The sequence below is a fragment of the Aspergillus puulaauensis genome, chromosome 4 (assembly GCF_016861865.1).
Source record: "Aspergillus puulaauensis MK2 DNA, chromosome 4, nearly complete sequence".
In the NCBI taxonomy this organism is placed as follows: Eukaryota; Fungi; Ascomycota; class Eurotiomycetes; order Eurotiales; family Aspergillaceae; genus Aspergillus; species Aspergillus puulaauensis.
The window spans coordinates 4353522-4367465 of NC_054860.1; the positions used below are offsets into that span (position 1 = coordinate 4353522).

Genomic DNA, 13944 nt, shown 5'->3' on the forward strand with positions numbered 1-13944 from the left:
TGCAATGGAAGATGTGGTCGGTATAATTCCTCCGGTAGAACTCTCGGCAGAGGCCCAAGGCAAGGCCCCTGGGCGCCAGAGACTCTAAGGACAACGCATAATGGTCGTGGGAGGTGGACAATCAATAAACGACTTCGATCCAAACCCACTAATTGGTAACGGCCGCGCGATATCTATCCTCCTGGCTCGCGAGGGGGCGACGGTCACGGTTATTGACCGATCTCTAACCGCTGCGCAAGGAACGGTCGATATTATTAGAGAAGAAGCTGCGGGCGAGGCCATTGCCGTCGTCGGTGATGTATCCACACCAGAGGGCTGCGAGGATACAGTCAAGTCTTCCCTGCAAGCTCTCGGTGGAACGGTCGACGGCATGGTGATTGTTATTGGGGTTGTGGGTGATGCATGTTCGGTGGAAGCCAACGCGAAGGCGCGAGCAGACTACTGGGATTGTGTTATAAATTTAAACCTACAAGCCCATTACCTCTTGATGTAAGAGGTTGGGCCCTTGATCGCAACTCAACCGGCAGGCGGATTGATTGTGGCCATTGGGTCTGTCGCCTAGGTATCCCCTGCTTCGAGCGAGCCAGCGTATAATGTGTTAAAGGCCGGGCTGGCCATGCTGGTTAAGAACGCGGCCTGGCAGTTTGCACCCCAGGTGCGAGTCAACATGGTTGCTCCGGGCCTTATCGACACTCTCATCGGCCGTAAGGCTGGCCTTGCGATTAAGGGACGCAACGCCAGTGCAGTACCGCTCGCTAGACAGGGTACTGGTTGGGATACTGCTTATGCGGTGGTCTGGTTGATGAGCGGGGAGAGTTCTTTTATATCGGCGCAGGATATTATGGTCGACGGGGCACGCACAGGCACGGGCAATAAGGCTGCCAAAAAACTGGACGGTGTTGTTGAGGTGTCATAGCTTTTGCTCTATAATGGATATTTTGTATACTTTTCGTTTCCAGCGGCCGAGAGACAGTTCTATTGAACGGACGCCAACCGTTCCACCTACAGGGTTCTACTGTGTTCGACTCCTGAGCAATCGGAAAAGTGCATTCCGTGAATTTCCGGGCGTGTGAACCAATATAGTCGTAGACGAGGGTCAGGAACCAACAGAATCAAAAACTAAAAGCAGACCATCCACGGCCACATTGCGCAGACAGCCAGAAGCATGCATTTTCCCGGTGTAGCCCTTGTTGTCGGCGCCGCGTCTGGTTGACCTCTCCTCCCTGGACCCTTTTCTCGAGTCTATCTTTACGGGGCTGATAATCCCAGGCAGGAATCGGCAAGGCCACGGCGCTCTAATACGCCTCTGACGGGTGCCTCAGCATCGCGATTTCGGATATCCAGACCGCCCTCCTGCAGGAGGTCCAATCTGAGATAGAGGACAAGTATCCCGCTACCACAGTCAAAACATTGCAAGTGGATGTAACCAGCAACTCATCGGTTCAAGCTATGGTGAGTGCTGTGATTGCTCAGTTCGGTCGCATTGACTATTGCGCGAATGTGGCTGGGATCATTGGAGTTGGGGACACAGTCAATCTACCTCTGAGTACTTTTGATAAGGTGTATGAGGTCAACCTGCGAGGAATCTTCTACTGTTGCAAGGCAGAGATCGCTCAGATGCTACAGCAGACTCCGCTCACAACCCAGTACGGCCCCAAGTAGCAAGTTGAGACTGGGGTGATCGCTGATATGAAGTTGAAGGGACTCGCTATTCCCGGCAAGGGGCGCCATTTGCAATGTCTCGTCCTAGGCAGGTCTTATGGGAAACGGAAATCTCCCGTCGTACGTGGCCACCAAGCATGGAGTGGTTGGACTTTCGAAATTGGTACCGACTGCTCCTATCTATCACTCTGAATCAGATTTGCACTGACATGCTCCCAGGACGGGGTCAAATATGCGTCGCACGGAATCCGAGTCAATGTGCTGTGTCCGGGAGCCATCAAGACTCCAATGCTGGGGGATTTGCCTGGGGGTGAAGAGGGTAGAAGACGGGCAACTGAACGGATCCAGGAGATTGCACTCGGCAGGACAGGGCTTCCTGAAGAGATGGCCAACTGTATTATGTTCCTTATAAGTGGGCGCAGTAGTTTTGTTACTGCCACAACGCTGGCTGCCCATGGGGGTATCCGAAACCAATGATGGCTCGCGGTGGCACTCAGTATAGCTGTACGGTCTGCACTCAGCGCAGTGCGAACTGGGCAGTAGCATACCTACACATCATTTAAAGAAGCTCACAGATTCCCTCTGGTCCATATCTACCCCCTGTATAATCCAAGTAAGCACCCACCGCTACCCCACGGGGAGACACCTGGTTCCTAGTGCCGATGAACGGCTCTCATGTTATAGCGAGCCGGGGTGCGGGGAAGAAGAACTCTACCAGATGCCAGTTAAATGCTACAAATCTTATCGGAATGTCAAGGAACTGGGAAAATTCCACTGAAGCTACACCGGTGTCGATTCCTTTCATTGGTTTCACGCCAACATAACGGTTGTTTCTGCCGTAGGGGCCTACAGTCAATGGGAGCGTCTGTGTCCATACAAATGACATCGGGCTTTTCCTGCATGGTATCTATCCCACTCGATAGCATGGTGGACGGGCCCTTAGATCTAAGTCAGGTCGATGGTTTAGTAGTGAAGAGTCCATAATTGAGATAATAGCGACAGATGCTGAGCAGGTCTTGGAAAAATATTGCATACAGGCTGCCGCTGTATGTATACAATCTCCTTATTAGAGCATAACTTTAAGGCTCTCTGGGGTGATAGCTAATGACCCCACTGTTGCAAGGGTAATCTGGGGTGCTGCAGAACCATGGAGCAGCTCTTGACTCCTTCCACTCAATCGGCACAGGCCAGCGCCGGCAGGACTGGGCTTGTAAGGCGGCTGAACAGCTATTCAGTGCGTCGCGCGAGATTTCGCTAAGTGGAGTGGTGGGTTTCATACGTAGTGCAATGGATGGCAGGACCCCGGGGATAAGGGAGCACCCATTTCTAGAATAGAAGAGCACGCTATCGCGGAAAGTCTCGCATTAGAGCGGTTAACAGAGGGACTAATAAGGTTTCAGCTATTTCAAGCCACTATGGATGATTCAGAACTGTCAGTCAGCTGGCCTCCATGGTCAAATTCCGAGTTGAGAGCAGTCTGGATCCTGCTCGGAAACAGCGTCGGAATTGCAGCACCATCGCCCGCACAGGCCAGGACCGCAAGCCATATCTATTGACCGAGGCCGACAGTGACAGTTGGAGGCCAGATTAGGCTTCAATGGATAACTCAGAACCATCCTCGGCTCGGACCAAACGGTCAAAGATAGCCTGCTCTGGTTGTCGGATGCGCAAGGTCCGATGCGATGTCGCCCACCGGGGAACCCCATGTACGAACTGCTTTCTGGACCACAAGGAGTGTGAGATTGAATTGGCAGCTCGGTATTAGCCTAGTCCATTTCTTGCTATTTCATCAGCCGCTAGCTGATACACTGCAAAGGCGAAACAGGCGTTCAAAGCAGGGGAAGACGCACGCTGTCCTTGTCCCTGACCCACAGTCTGTCACACAGACTGAAACAGTGCAGGATGAAACAGCCAACTCGCGAGATCGAATGGACCCTCCTCGAGAGCCATGTCAGGAAGCTGCAAAGCCCGTGTCCTGTGATGGGAGCCCAGCAGTAAATACTCATGTGCTGTCGGCATTACTGCAACAGCATTCGGATCTAATTGCAGACGAGGAAGAACCAGCGTGCGGGCCGGGGACCAGTGATATCAATTTCGCTGTTTATGGCTTCATCTGTACGGACTTCCTGCTCACTATTCAGCAAGCAGATATTAAATATCTCGAGGATCAGGCATGTCTTCGAGTTCCACGGCGTGAGTTGATGGATGAGATGCTGAACCAGTACTTCCGACACATTCACCCCTTACTACCTGTACTCAACGAGGCCGAGTTCTGGGCTATATATCATCCGGTCAAGTACTGAGCCAACCACTCATGGACGCGCTCGATATCTCTCTTTGTGCTACAGTCAATGTTATTTGCCTGCTGTAGTTTCGTCCCTGCTAAGAAGTTACGCCGTTTAGGGTTCAGCAATTGCCAACACGCACGGAAGCATCTCTACCGACGCGCAAAGCTTCTCTACTCGCTTGATACTGACAGGGATCCCGTAGCTCTATCGCAGGGCGTACTGATGCTCTCCCTATGGTGTCCCTAAGAGAACGAGCAACAGGTCAATACATGGTGGCTCACATCTGCCATCCAACATGCCCGGGCAGCGCAGGCACACCGCCACAAGTATCAGGACAAAATATCATACTCGGGGCAGCTTGTTCTGAAGAGACTATAGTAGTCATATATTCTCCGTGATCACATCATGGCCCTATGCCTCCGGCAGCCAATCCACATCACCCGTGAAGTATATAATTTTGAAGCAGACAGATTGACCGTAAATGATATTAAAGATGACGGCGCTTCTCCCGGAGTATATGACGAGGAAATGAAAAGAATCATGCTTATCATCACAGTTTCCATGTGCGATCTCTGCATTATGTTAACTGACGCCCTCGCCCTTGTCTACCCCCAAGTTCTCCCTACTGTTCGTGTGCCAGAACAGTGTTTACTCCTGGCCTTGGAGGTCCAACGAGTTCGCGGGTCACTTGATGCTTGGTACAGCGGTATGCAGTATCATATGTCTGTTTTCCCTGTCTATCAACGCTCCGGCGGACCCGCCATCCTGTTTCAAAATTTGCTCCAGATATACTTTCAGTAAGTTAACGGGCCTTAGCACTGAGTCTTCTCGCTCTGTAACCTTATACTAAATATTATACAGCTCGACTCGGATATTACTCGCCAACTACGAGATTCAGATGGAGGTGGAGTTCTGTCTAATTCAAATCCAGAGCCAGGAGAGTATCAGCCGCAATAGCACCGAGTTACAATAATCCACTATTACAATTACCGAGCTCCTACAACAGCTCGTGAGGCTTGACTTAGTCAAGTACCTCCTAATCAGCGCGTATGCGACTCATTATCTATCTATAATAACGAAATACTAATAGTCGAAATGTAGTGTGAGCTGCTCGGCTAAGCCGCTGGTGCTATACCTGCTGGACCAGACCTTAACCAATGCCGCTTTAGCAACAGCGCACAGCAAATTGGGGGTTATTCTGGAGGTAATGAAGGTATACCAGTGCCTCTATGACTACATAGACTTGGTCCTGAAGACAGCCCACCACATCAGCCTTGAAGCGCACTCGTTCACGTGGGACGATACCACCGTGGGCTGGGCGGATATTCTATCACAAAATCCGAAAGCATACCTAAGATTTATTATCATTATGGAGATAGCCATCGCGAAGGGTTTCTTCCCAAAGGACCTAGATTTGCCTTTAACTCTTCAGCCAGAGGGGGGTGGTAATCGGTGCGTAGAGGCATTTTCGTTGCCCGCTATAGCTTAGAGTGAAAGAGAGGCAGATCAAAAGACAGCTCGCTCTTCGCCAGCTGCGCCCACTGCCTGTATAGCTTCACCACATCGCAGCCAGGCAGAAGCTGCAGCCGTAGCCGACACCAACGAGCCCCAGCAGAACGACGCGATTGTCTACAGGCTGTGGAGCAGGCTGGCGAGTCGAGATCCATTGATAATGGAATCTGAGGTTTTGTTCCAGAGTTTACTTGAATCATACCTATATAATGACAATGCAAATACAATGCATTCTCCGAGGGATGGAATATATGGAGCCTTAGGGGGTGTATATCCGGTCGACGACAGCGCAGTTTAATTAGTGGTGGATGATTCAATATCTAGGTATGCCTTGGCAATATGCAATATTTTACATCGACTGATAGAACACGTCAGTCTGTATTACTATTCCCGCTCCCACTTGTCCGTAAGACCTCAGCAATACAAGTCCCCACCAAGATCCAGTGCGTAAACGGTGAGGAATCGAATTCCGAGGCTAATTCCGTACTGGCAGGTGAAGGCGCGCCGAGCCCTGCCGGGGTAAGAACAGCAGGCTACGGTGGTTGTACCGAGCTTTTCTCTGTATAATAGAATGCTGTTGTCAATATCTTGCTAGATTTACAGCTAAGCAGGTACAATCTGATATAATAACCGGTATGCCCTCTGTTAGCATTTAGGAGCTCTTATTTAAGCGGTAAAATAGACTATTCCCAGATGATCATGATGAGTACAGATAATGCCTTCGCATAAAGCACAGGCTGATACAATGGACTCCTAGTAATCTTTATATCAGCTTCCACCGACATTGGTTACTCTTACGGGGATGTAAAGTCGCAGGCTGAACAGTTCGGCGATGCCTTGCGCCGGTCCACCTGGGACTAGGCTAAAGATGATATTCTGATGGTTATATCGCCCAACTCAGGTGAAATGCCTGCTATTATCTGGGGCTGCCATTATGCGGGTGGTGTCGTTGCGCCTGTAAACCCAGATCTCTCTGTATCTGAACTAAAACAGCAGCTCGTGAGAAGCCATGCAAAGGCCTTGGTTGTGCATCCGAAATGCCTCGAGACAGCTATAGAAGCCTCGCGCCTGGCAGGACTCCCCACAGAATATCTCCTATCCCTGAATGATAACAGACAAGATATCAAGACAGTCAGGAGTTTTATTAAGGAGGCACCAGACCCTGCAGGCGAAATTCTTAGACCAAGCCGTGTCACCCCGGATAATCTAGCATATCTCGTCTATTCATCGGGGACAACCGGGCACCCTAAGGGTGTTATGATCTCTCATCAGAATGTGGTCGCTGCTGTGCTACTTCAGGCAGAGGTCGAAGCACCGCATACTCACTGGGAGGCAGATCAGACTCTGGCGGTGTTGCCAGTCTACCATATATACGGTAGGTCACAAACACCTCTACGACCGCCATTAGACTAACAACTGAGTGAACAGGATTGATCTGCCTTATGCATCTAGCGATATGGCTAGGTATCAATACGGTACTTATGGAGAAGTTTGAGCTCCATCACTTCTGCCTGATCGTGCAACAATCTCACATCACACATGTATACATGGCGCCACCAATCGTGCTCCATCTTGCCAAAAATCGCGAGGTGGACAAATACGATCTCACTTTGCTGAAGATGATGACATCTGGTGGTGCTCCTTTGGCGGCTGCCTTGATCAGAGAGCTTTACTAGCGGCGTCAGCTTCCTGTACGGCAGGCATACGGGCTGTCGGAGACGACATCCATCTCACATATCCAGGTATGTTCTGTTCAAGCTAAAATTGTGGTCCCATCTGACTCTACTCAGCGCAGACATGGTTGGAGGTCCGGTATAGGGTCCAACGGCCCCCCTTTGCCTGGGCTGGAGGCCAAGTATGTCCGGCCAGATGGCACCGTTGCTGCGGTTAATGATGAGGGTGAGCTATGGATTCGGGGCCTAACAGTATTTCATGGTTACCGCGACGAGCCGGATATGATAGCAGAAGGTTTAACAAACGACGGATGGTTCAAGACTGGTAAGTCTCCCCCGGAATGGGACTGCAAAGAGACCTTTATCCATATGTTACTTATAAGATAATCTCAGGAGATGTTGGGTATGAAGACGCCCAGCGAAACCTCTTCATCACTGATCGCTCCAAGGATATGATCAAATTCAAGGGCTACTAAGTTGCCCCTGCGGAGCTAGAGGATACACTCCTGCACCATCCCGCGGTGAAAGACACTGCAGTGATCAGGGTCATGAACGAAGACCTTCAGAGCGAGGTTCCGCTGGCGTATATCACGCTAAAGGAAGGGTCAGTGGAGAGGGATGAGACGGCGTTTGAGATTCTCACCTACGTGAAGGCTCAGCTAATCTACTATAAGCATATCCGTGGAGGCATTATTTGGGCATCAACAATCCCCAGGAGCGCTTCGGGAAAGATTCTTAAACGGGTGCTCCGAGACCGAGCTGGGGGTGCAGATAAAGGGAAACAGATCGGGGCAGTTGCCTACAAGAAATACAGACAGTCGAAGCTATAGTGATAGTCTACAGACTTTCCTCAGGAGCAATTAGCTACTTCTGTAACCTACTTCAGCCAGAGCATCATACATGTCATTTCTAGGGTTTCCGTTTCGGAACTGCAGAATTTCGTGTAATGACGTATATCTAACACCACTTCATCAGAAAGAATTGGTCGAAATCAATCTATCTCCTTGCAATAATAGACTTTCGTATTCGCTTTCTACAATGGGCAAAACATCTGCTGCGGTCGTGTCTAGTGCTGCGTCCGGCCAAAAGAATTATTGACAAACTTTCAATACAGCATAAACCCTTCCAGGGCGCGCATTGCCCCTACCCTACCAGAGAACCCAAGTTACCCAACACGGGCGAGCTAGGGCTGGTCAGCGCAGTCCGGTCAAGCAGTGCTGTTAGTAACATCCGTGGTTATGTTGCAATAGAGAGCCATGGACGAGTAGATGTCAGCCCAAAATTATGATGGCTGAGAAGTCCGACTGAAACGCTAGTGATATTAGTCCAACAGCCATGAATTTCTGTAGGTTATTATTTTTGTGAATGGAGTTAACCTACCATTTAGTCCATGCTATCATCAATAATTGAAATAAAAGTAAGCGACCGAGTAAGTACAGAGCGATTCCATGCTGAACCGGAGATTGGCAACCTTCCAGCCGAATTTCCGTATATTCCGGTCTCCCATCCCTCTACCGAGTCCTGTCTGCATTAAATTGAGGCGTAGATCCACCCTACACAACCGCATTTTCAGTTATCGCGCCTTGCCGAGGGTCATTGAACCTGCTCGGACCGCTGTATTTGTGACCCAATACCGTAGAATCGTCCTGTCTGATTGGATCTTTGGCTCCCCCCTGGCAAAGAGCACAGGTACGCGAAAATGTCGACACCGCCTCCCTCGATTGAATTCGACACTGAGCTAGCGCTCATCCTGCCGAACATTCCTATACCAAAGAACCTGACCGTTGAGATGCTACCGGCCGTGCGGGAAGCCAGCGCAAAGGCCGCGACAGCAGACACTCTCACCCAGGGAAAACCAATTGCCCACCGGGAGGTTACCATACCCGGGCCCGAAGGCCCCATCACGCTCTCGATCTTCGAGCGGACCACGGAGAGCGCAAAGAGCGGCCGCCCAGGGATTTTTCATATCCATGGCGGGGGCCGAATACTCGGGCATCGGTTCAGCGGCGTTGCAACGATACTGCAGTGGGTTGTGGACCACGACGCAGTGTGTGTCTCGATAGAATACCGCTTGGCACCGGACTCTCCAGGCATGGTTGCTGTGGACGAGTGCTACAGAGGCCTTCAGTGGATGGCAGACAGTACTGATAAGCTCGGAATCGACCCGCAGAAGTTGATGATTGCCGGGCAGTCCACTAGTGGCGGGCTGGCCGCCGGGGTAGCACTCGCGGCACGAGACCGGAACGGGCCTCAGCTATGTGCGCAGTTGTTGATGTGTCCGCAGATCAATGATAGAAACAACACCGTGTCAAGCCGACAGTTCCTGGACCGGGGCATCTGGAACGCCAAGGACAATGCCTTGGGATGGGAGTGCGCCCTTGGCACGAGCACTGGCTCGGACGAGATCAGTCCGTATCTAGCTCCTGCGCGAGCAGCAGACCTCTCGTGCCTACCGCCAGCATATATTGATGTCGGCTCTGCCGAGGTCTTTCGTGATGAGGATGTCCACTATGCCTTGAAACTTTGGGAATCTGGGGTCCAGGCGGAACTCCATGTCTGGCCCGGGGGGTTCCATGTATTCGAGCAAATGGCGCCAAACTCTGAGCTTGGTCGACGGGTAATAGCTGCTCGCAATGCGTGGGTACAGCGAGTATTAGGATAATATTAATGTACTAGATCAAACACCTGAACAACGGGTCGTTACACTATAAGGTATATCATTCTCTGTAGGTTTCCGTGTGTAGTAGCTTTCGGACCATAATGGAGGACTCGCTCCTAGTACTGTAAGGTGAAGCAATCAAGGCGAGAGGACCTTGAGCTACGACACGACGCCTCTGGTCACCTCAATTGGACGACACATGACAGTGGTGGACCGTATAGTGCGAAAGACATCCAGGATACGGCTAATGACAATGCATACCTGAATCGCACTAGCAGCCATCTTGACGAGGTATATTGCGAAGACTGAACATTGTTTGTATGTCGCCAGTTCTTGTGGCTGGATGATTGGCACTGGCGGTACGTGCCGGTAAAGCTGAAGCTTTGGGCGCTACTTGGTATCAAGCTTATGAGGATCTTCCACATTTCCTGAATTCTATGTAACACGGTTGTTAGGCTCTAGTCAAGGTGGACGTCACACCTTGGTCAAGTAGAAGTAATACAGCCCACAGTCCTTGATCAAATTGGTATCCATGACCCCAGCGACCATCGTGTCGTTCACCTTCCGAAAGTGGTCGATAATGGGCTTGTTGTTATAGATCATGGCGGCCGAAACCACACCATTGTACTTTACTTCACGCAGCTGCAAATCGATTAGAATACGATGTCCGGATTCTAGTCCTCACATCCTCATCGGGGGGTAGGCGGAGGGGAGCTTACGCGGGCGCCACCAATCTCCTCTTTCCAGACCCTATTCCCAGCATCGTCCAACACCATCATTGGCTTGACATCCTCAACAGAGACAAACGATTTGCCCGCCCATCGGAGTTCCTTGTTCTTTTGAACGCCGGGGTGGCCGGTATTCAAATCCCGTCCGTGCCACTCGCCTAGCAAAGACTCAGGACTGACAGCTGGAAGCTGCTGAAAAACAGCCTCCGCCTCGCTTTCTTCGACTTTGCTCTCGCGACGGGAGAGCGCAACCCACTGCTGGTCTGGGCTGGAACTGGGTCAACGCATGCCAGGGTGCGGTACTTGGGGACACTTACGAGCTCATGACGTGGACTGATTAACGAGTGCTGAGTAGTCAACGACGTTATACTATTTCGCAGAGATGTCTGCAGTTGGGGTGGGTTTTATCATAGAAAAACACAGCAATTCCGTGCCCCGGGGGCAGTCTCGGACATTAACTTACCGCTAAGTACGGAGACTGGCGGCCAAGAAAGTGTAAGCAAGTTCCGGCGGGTTTCCTGGCTCGCAAAAGAATGCGGAACCAGGTCATCAGCGCTGGAAAGCCACGGAATGGTAAAAGCGACCAATCACACCCTACCTAACGAGAATATATTATATATATTTGTTATTCTACTTGACAATAGCACCACACTATTAATTTACTATTGAATATTTAATAAAACAGTATATCAAGAGATTAATATATACTACTCTTTAGAATTTATAATAGATAATTTATTTTAGCTCGCAAGTAACTAATAAAATATAATTTATATATAATTTCATAGAAAAAGAACTTATCTTAGTTCCCTATAGCCTATTCGGATTAATAAACCCTAAAGGGGCGCGTGGCATGGCTATTAAATTTTTAGAATCCAAGGTATTCGCTTGGTCGCGTCAATGTCATAATTCTCGTCGTAAGCTTTTGCTGTATACGAGATAGGTGTTACAAAAATAAACTATAGTGGTCTCACGAACCAGAGATGGAAAATATGTATTCATGTTTGGGGCCCACCAAATAAGCTATTCTCATGGACCTGTCCCTCAATTAACTCCAAACGATGGATACGTATTAAAGGATGTTGAACGAATCGCCCCATTCTAGCTAGTACCTAGAGCTACTGGCTGTATCCCGTTCCTATGGATCAATGCCTCCGCTTCACACCGGCCGCCACGACGTTGGTCATCTGCCCCTTGGTCGATTTCAAGAACATGCTTAACCCGACAGATATCGCCGCAAACGGGATAACTGCATACCAGATGAATCAGAAACTATCTGCATATGCCTCCTGCACGCTATGCTGAATCTCTGTAGCAATTTCGAGCGTCATACCAGGTACCTGGAGGATCGCCTCCGCACTGCCCGCCTCAATAGCCGCCAGGATTCTAGGGGCAATTTGCGCAATTATGGCTCGCGAGAAGTCAGTTTCAATAAGCACCTCTGAGACTTTCTTCGGCAGGAAGTTGCGTATCTTGGAGGAATAGATAGAATTGAAGATTGTAACCCCAATGCTTCCACCGAGGGCACGAAGTGCGCCCGCGAGTAAGACAGATAGCGCGATAAAACGATCAGGGGTGCACAGGCTGACGATCACGATGCTGGTGGCGACCTGGACGCCCACGGCAAAGCCCATGATTGCTGTTGGGAAGAACCACCCGGCGAAATTGATGCCGGGTTTCACAATTGCCATCAGCCCCGATCCGAGAGTCAGGAATGCAAAGGAGCCGATCATTAGACCCTTAGCCTCCTTGCTCCAGGCCATGTAAAGCCCACTGAAGGCAGCCCCGAGAATTGTGGTGATGTTATATGGGTAGGACCAGATCGCGGTCATGACAGGATCGGAAGTGAAAAGGTATAGAACCTCCTGAGGAATATATGCCTGGCCACCAAAGAAAACCATACCCGCGGTGAAAACCACAAGCAAGGCGATGGGGAAATTTCGATGCTGAAATAGGTCATGCCGGACAATACCTTCAGACGTCCCCTTCCAGCTCCACGCGACGAAGCCAAACAGACAGACAATACCCAGAATCATCGTAGCGAGCACTTTGGCGGAGCCCCATGGATCAGGATTCCCGCCATAGTTGAGGGCAACAAGCAACAAGACCAGTCCAGCGGTTATGAGGAAGACGCCAAACCAGTCAATATGCAACAGGCGGCGTGTCTTCGAGATGCCTTCAGGGTTAGGCCGCTCTTGAGGGTGATAGAGCCATGCGGTGAGGATGAAGGCGACAGTGTAGAACCCGGCAGCGAAATAGAACCCAGCACACCAGCCCTCAGCTGCACCACCCACATTGTGCTTGATGAAGGCGCCCTCAATCAAGGGGCCGAGCACCGTAGCAACCCCGGAGACAATCATTGAAATGGCGCTGATTATCGGCCGGTTCCTTTTAGGGACCACTTCTGCTGATAGGGAAATGGCCAGGAAATCAAGTGTTAGCCCAACGCCGTTCAGAACTTGGCCGCCAATCACCATTTCCATGCTTGTTGCACGGCCAGACACCAGAGTACCTGTAATCCCAAAGAGAGCACCGACAAGGAGAAACCAACGGCGGTCAAGAATATCAGATAGATCGCCAATAAAGGCTTGCAGGACGCAATTAAGGATCGTCACCGAGGCTGAAATCCATGCTGCGACATTGGAGGACTCGGGAAAAGCCCGAACGATAAACCCTATCACAGCGGTAGGAGCAATCAGGCCCCATGACGCGGCAAAATAGAGAGAGTTCAAGGCGACCAAGGTGGCAATCACGTCGTAGTTCCAAGCGAAGGCATCCTGATTGGAGGTATCATTGACAGCTGGATCAGAGGATGCGTTCTCCCGAGCCTCAAAATGTTCAACTTGATGTTTTTCGGCCTCTGACGCGTCGGAGGCAGGTGGAAACTCGGTGGAGGAAGACATTAAACTCTGGTTGAAGTACCGGGCTAGACAGGATTGGTAACAAAGTACTTGGTAAATGGTTGAGTTTGAAGTGAAGCCCCCCTTCGTTATGGCAAGCACCCATCTGGATAAGGGCATTATTATACTTCAAACAATATGTAACCCTAAATTCGCCCACGGGGTAGGTAGATCTAGAACTTCCGACGGGTGTTTGGCCTTGGACGAATTCCGCATGTTTTGCGGGGGTATGGGAGCTGCTGTTCCGGGATAACGTTGTCTGACGAGCCACGAGCTCAATTCCATAAGCTATGCGAGTCATGCTTTCGGGAAGGATTGCCCAGGATGCTGTCAAAAAAATGATTGGCATTTGCTTCCATTCCGCCGTGTGGTGGAAATCGAACATGGTGTTCCGCGAGGTACCTGTGTTACCTTTAGGAACTATATGGTCAGGGTTTTATGTAGATCTTGACTAGAACTGACTCATGTCACACTGGGGTTGAAGTAGCAGAATCCACTTAGTTGCACCGGAAGAAAGGAAGA

General features: G+C 50.4%; 10 protein-coding genes across 10 annotated transcripts; 8 read left to right on the top strand and 2 right to left on the bottom strand.

Moving 5' to 3' along the window:
• Positions 1-100: 100 nt before the first annotated feature.
• APUU_41720S (uncharacterized protein) lies at positions 101-493 on the top strand (the record flags this gene model as incomplete). The annotated part of the gene is made up of 1 exon (XM_041704935.1): positions 101-493. One exon carries the CDS (start codon positions 101-103, stop codon positions 491-493), a length of 393 nt encoding a protein of 130 aa, XP_041557470.1.
• Positions 494-616: 123 nt separating this feature from the next.
• Positions 617-916, top strand: APUU_41721S (uncharacterized protein; the record flags this gene model as incomplete). The annotated part of the gene is made up of 1 exon (XM_041704936.1): positions 617-916. One exon carries the CDS (start codon positions 617-619, stop codon positions 914-916), a length of 300 nt encoding a protein of 99 aa, XP_041557471.1.
• Positions 917-3259: 2343 nt separating this feature from the next.
• On the top strand, positions 3260-3965 carry APUU_41722S (Zn(II)2Cys6 transcription factor; the record flags this gene model as incomplete). Its single annotated transcript, XM_041704937.1, has 2 exons — positions 3260-3420; positions 3479-3965. The coding sequence occupies 2 exons, from the start codon at positions 3260-3262 to the stop codon at positions 3963-3965; spliced, it is 648 nt and encodes a 215-aa protein (XP_041557472.1).
• A 390-nt stretch (positions 3966-4355) lies between these two features.
• Positions 4356-4923, top strand: APUU_41723S (uncharacterized protein; the record flags this gene model as incomplete). Its single annotated transcript, XM_041704938.1, has 2 exons — positions 4356-4747; positions 4812-4923. 2 exons carry the CDS (start codon positions 4356-4358, stop codon positions 4921-4923), a joined length of 504 nt encoding a protein of 167 aa, XP_041557473.1.
• Positions 4924-6368: 1445 nt separating this feature from the next.
• On the top strand, positions 6369-7138 carry APUU_41724S (uncharacterized protein; the record flags this gene model as incomplete). Its single annotated transcript, XM_041704939.1, has 2 exons — positions 6369-6837; positions 6891-7138. The coding sequence occupies 2 exons, from the start codon at positions 6369-6371 to the stop codon at positions 7136-7138; spliced, it is 717 nt and encodes a 238-aa protein (XP_041557474.1).
• A 121-nt stretch (positions 7139-7259) lies between these two features.
• APUU_41725S (uncharacterized protein) lies at positions 7260-7611 on the top strand (the record flags this gene model as incomplete). The annotated part of the gene is given in 3 exon segments (XM_041704940.1): positions 7260-7269; positions 7281-7460; positions 7529-7611. The coding sequence occupies 3 exon segments, from the start codon at positions 7260-7262 to the stop codon at positions 7609-7611; spliced, it is 273 nt and encodes a 90-aa protein (XP_041557475.1).
• A 72-nt stretch (positions 7612-7683) lies between these two features.
• On the top strand, positions 7684-7965 carry APUU_41726S (uncharacterized protein; the record flags this gene model as incomplete). Its single annotated transcript, XM_041704942.1, has 1 exon — positions 7684-7965. One exon carries the CDS (start codon positions 7684-7686, stop codon positions 7963-7965), a length of 282 nt encoding a protein of 93 aa, XP_041557476.1.
• Positions 7966-8834: 869 nt separating this feature from the next.
• APUU_41727S (putative lipase/esterase) lies at positions 8835-9797 on the top strand (the record flags this gene model as incomplete). The annotated part of the gene is made up of 1 exon (XM_041704943.1): positions 8835-9797. One exon carries the CDS (start codon positions 8835-8837, stop codon positions 9795-9797), a length of 963 nt encoding a protein of 320 aa, XP_041557477.1.
• A 471-nt stretch (positions 9798-10268) lies between these two features.
• On the bottom strand, positions 10269-10847 carry APUU_41728A (DUF4334 domain-containing protein; the record flags this gene model as incomplete). Its single annotated transcript, XM_041704944.1, has 3 exons — positions 10269-10436; positions 10514-10790; positions 10840-10847. The coding sequence occupies 3 exons, from the start codon at positions 10845-10847 to the stop codon at positions 10269-10271; spliced, it is 453 nt and encodes a 150-aa protein (XP_041557478.1).
• A 940-nt stretch (positions 10848-11787) lies between these two features.
• On the bottom strand, positions 11788-13425 carry APUU_41729A (uncharacterized protein; the record flags this gene model as incomplete). Its single annotated transcript, XM_041704945.1, has 1 exon — positions 11788-13425. The coding sequence occupies one exon, from the start codon at positions 13423-13425 to the stop codon at positions 11788-11790; it is 1638 nt and encodes a 545-aa protein (XP_041557479.1).
• Between the last annotated feature and the right edge of the window lie 519 nt (positions 13426-13944).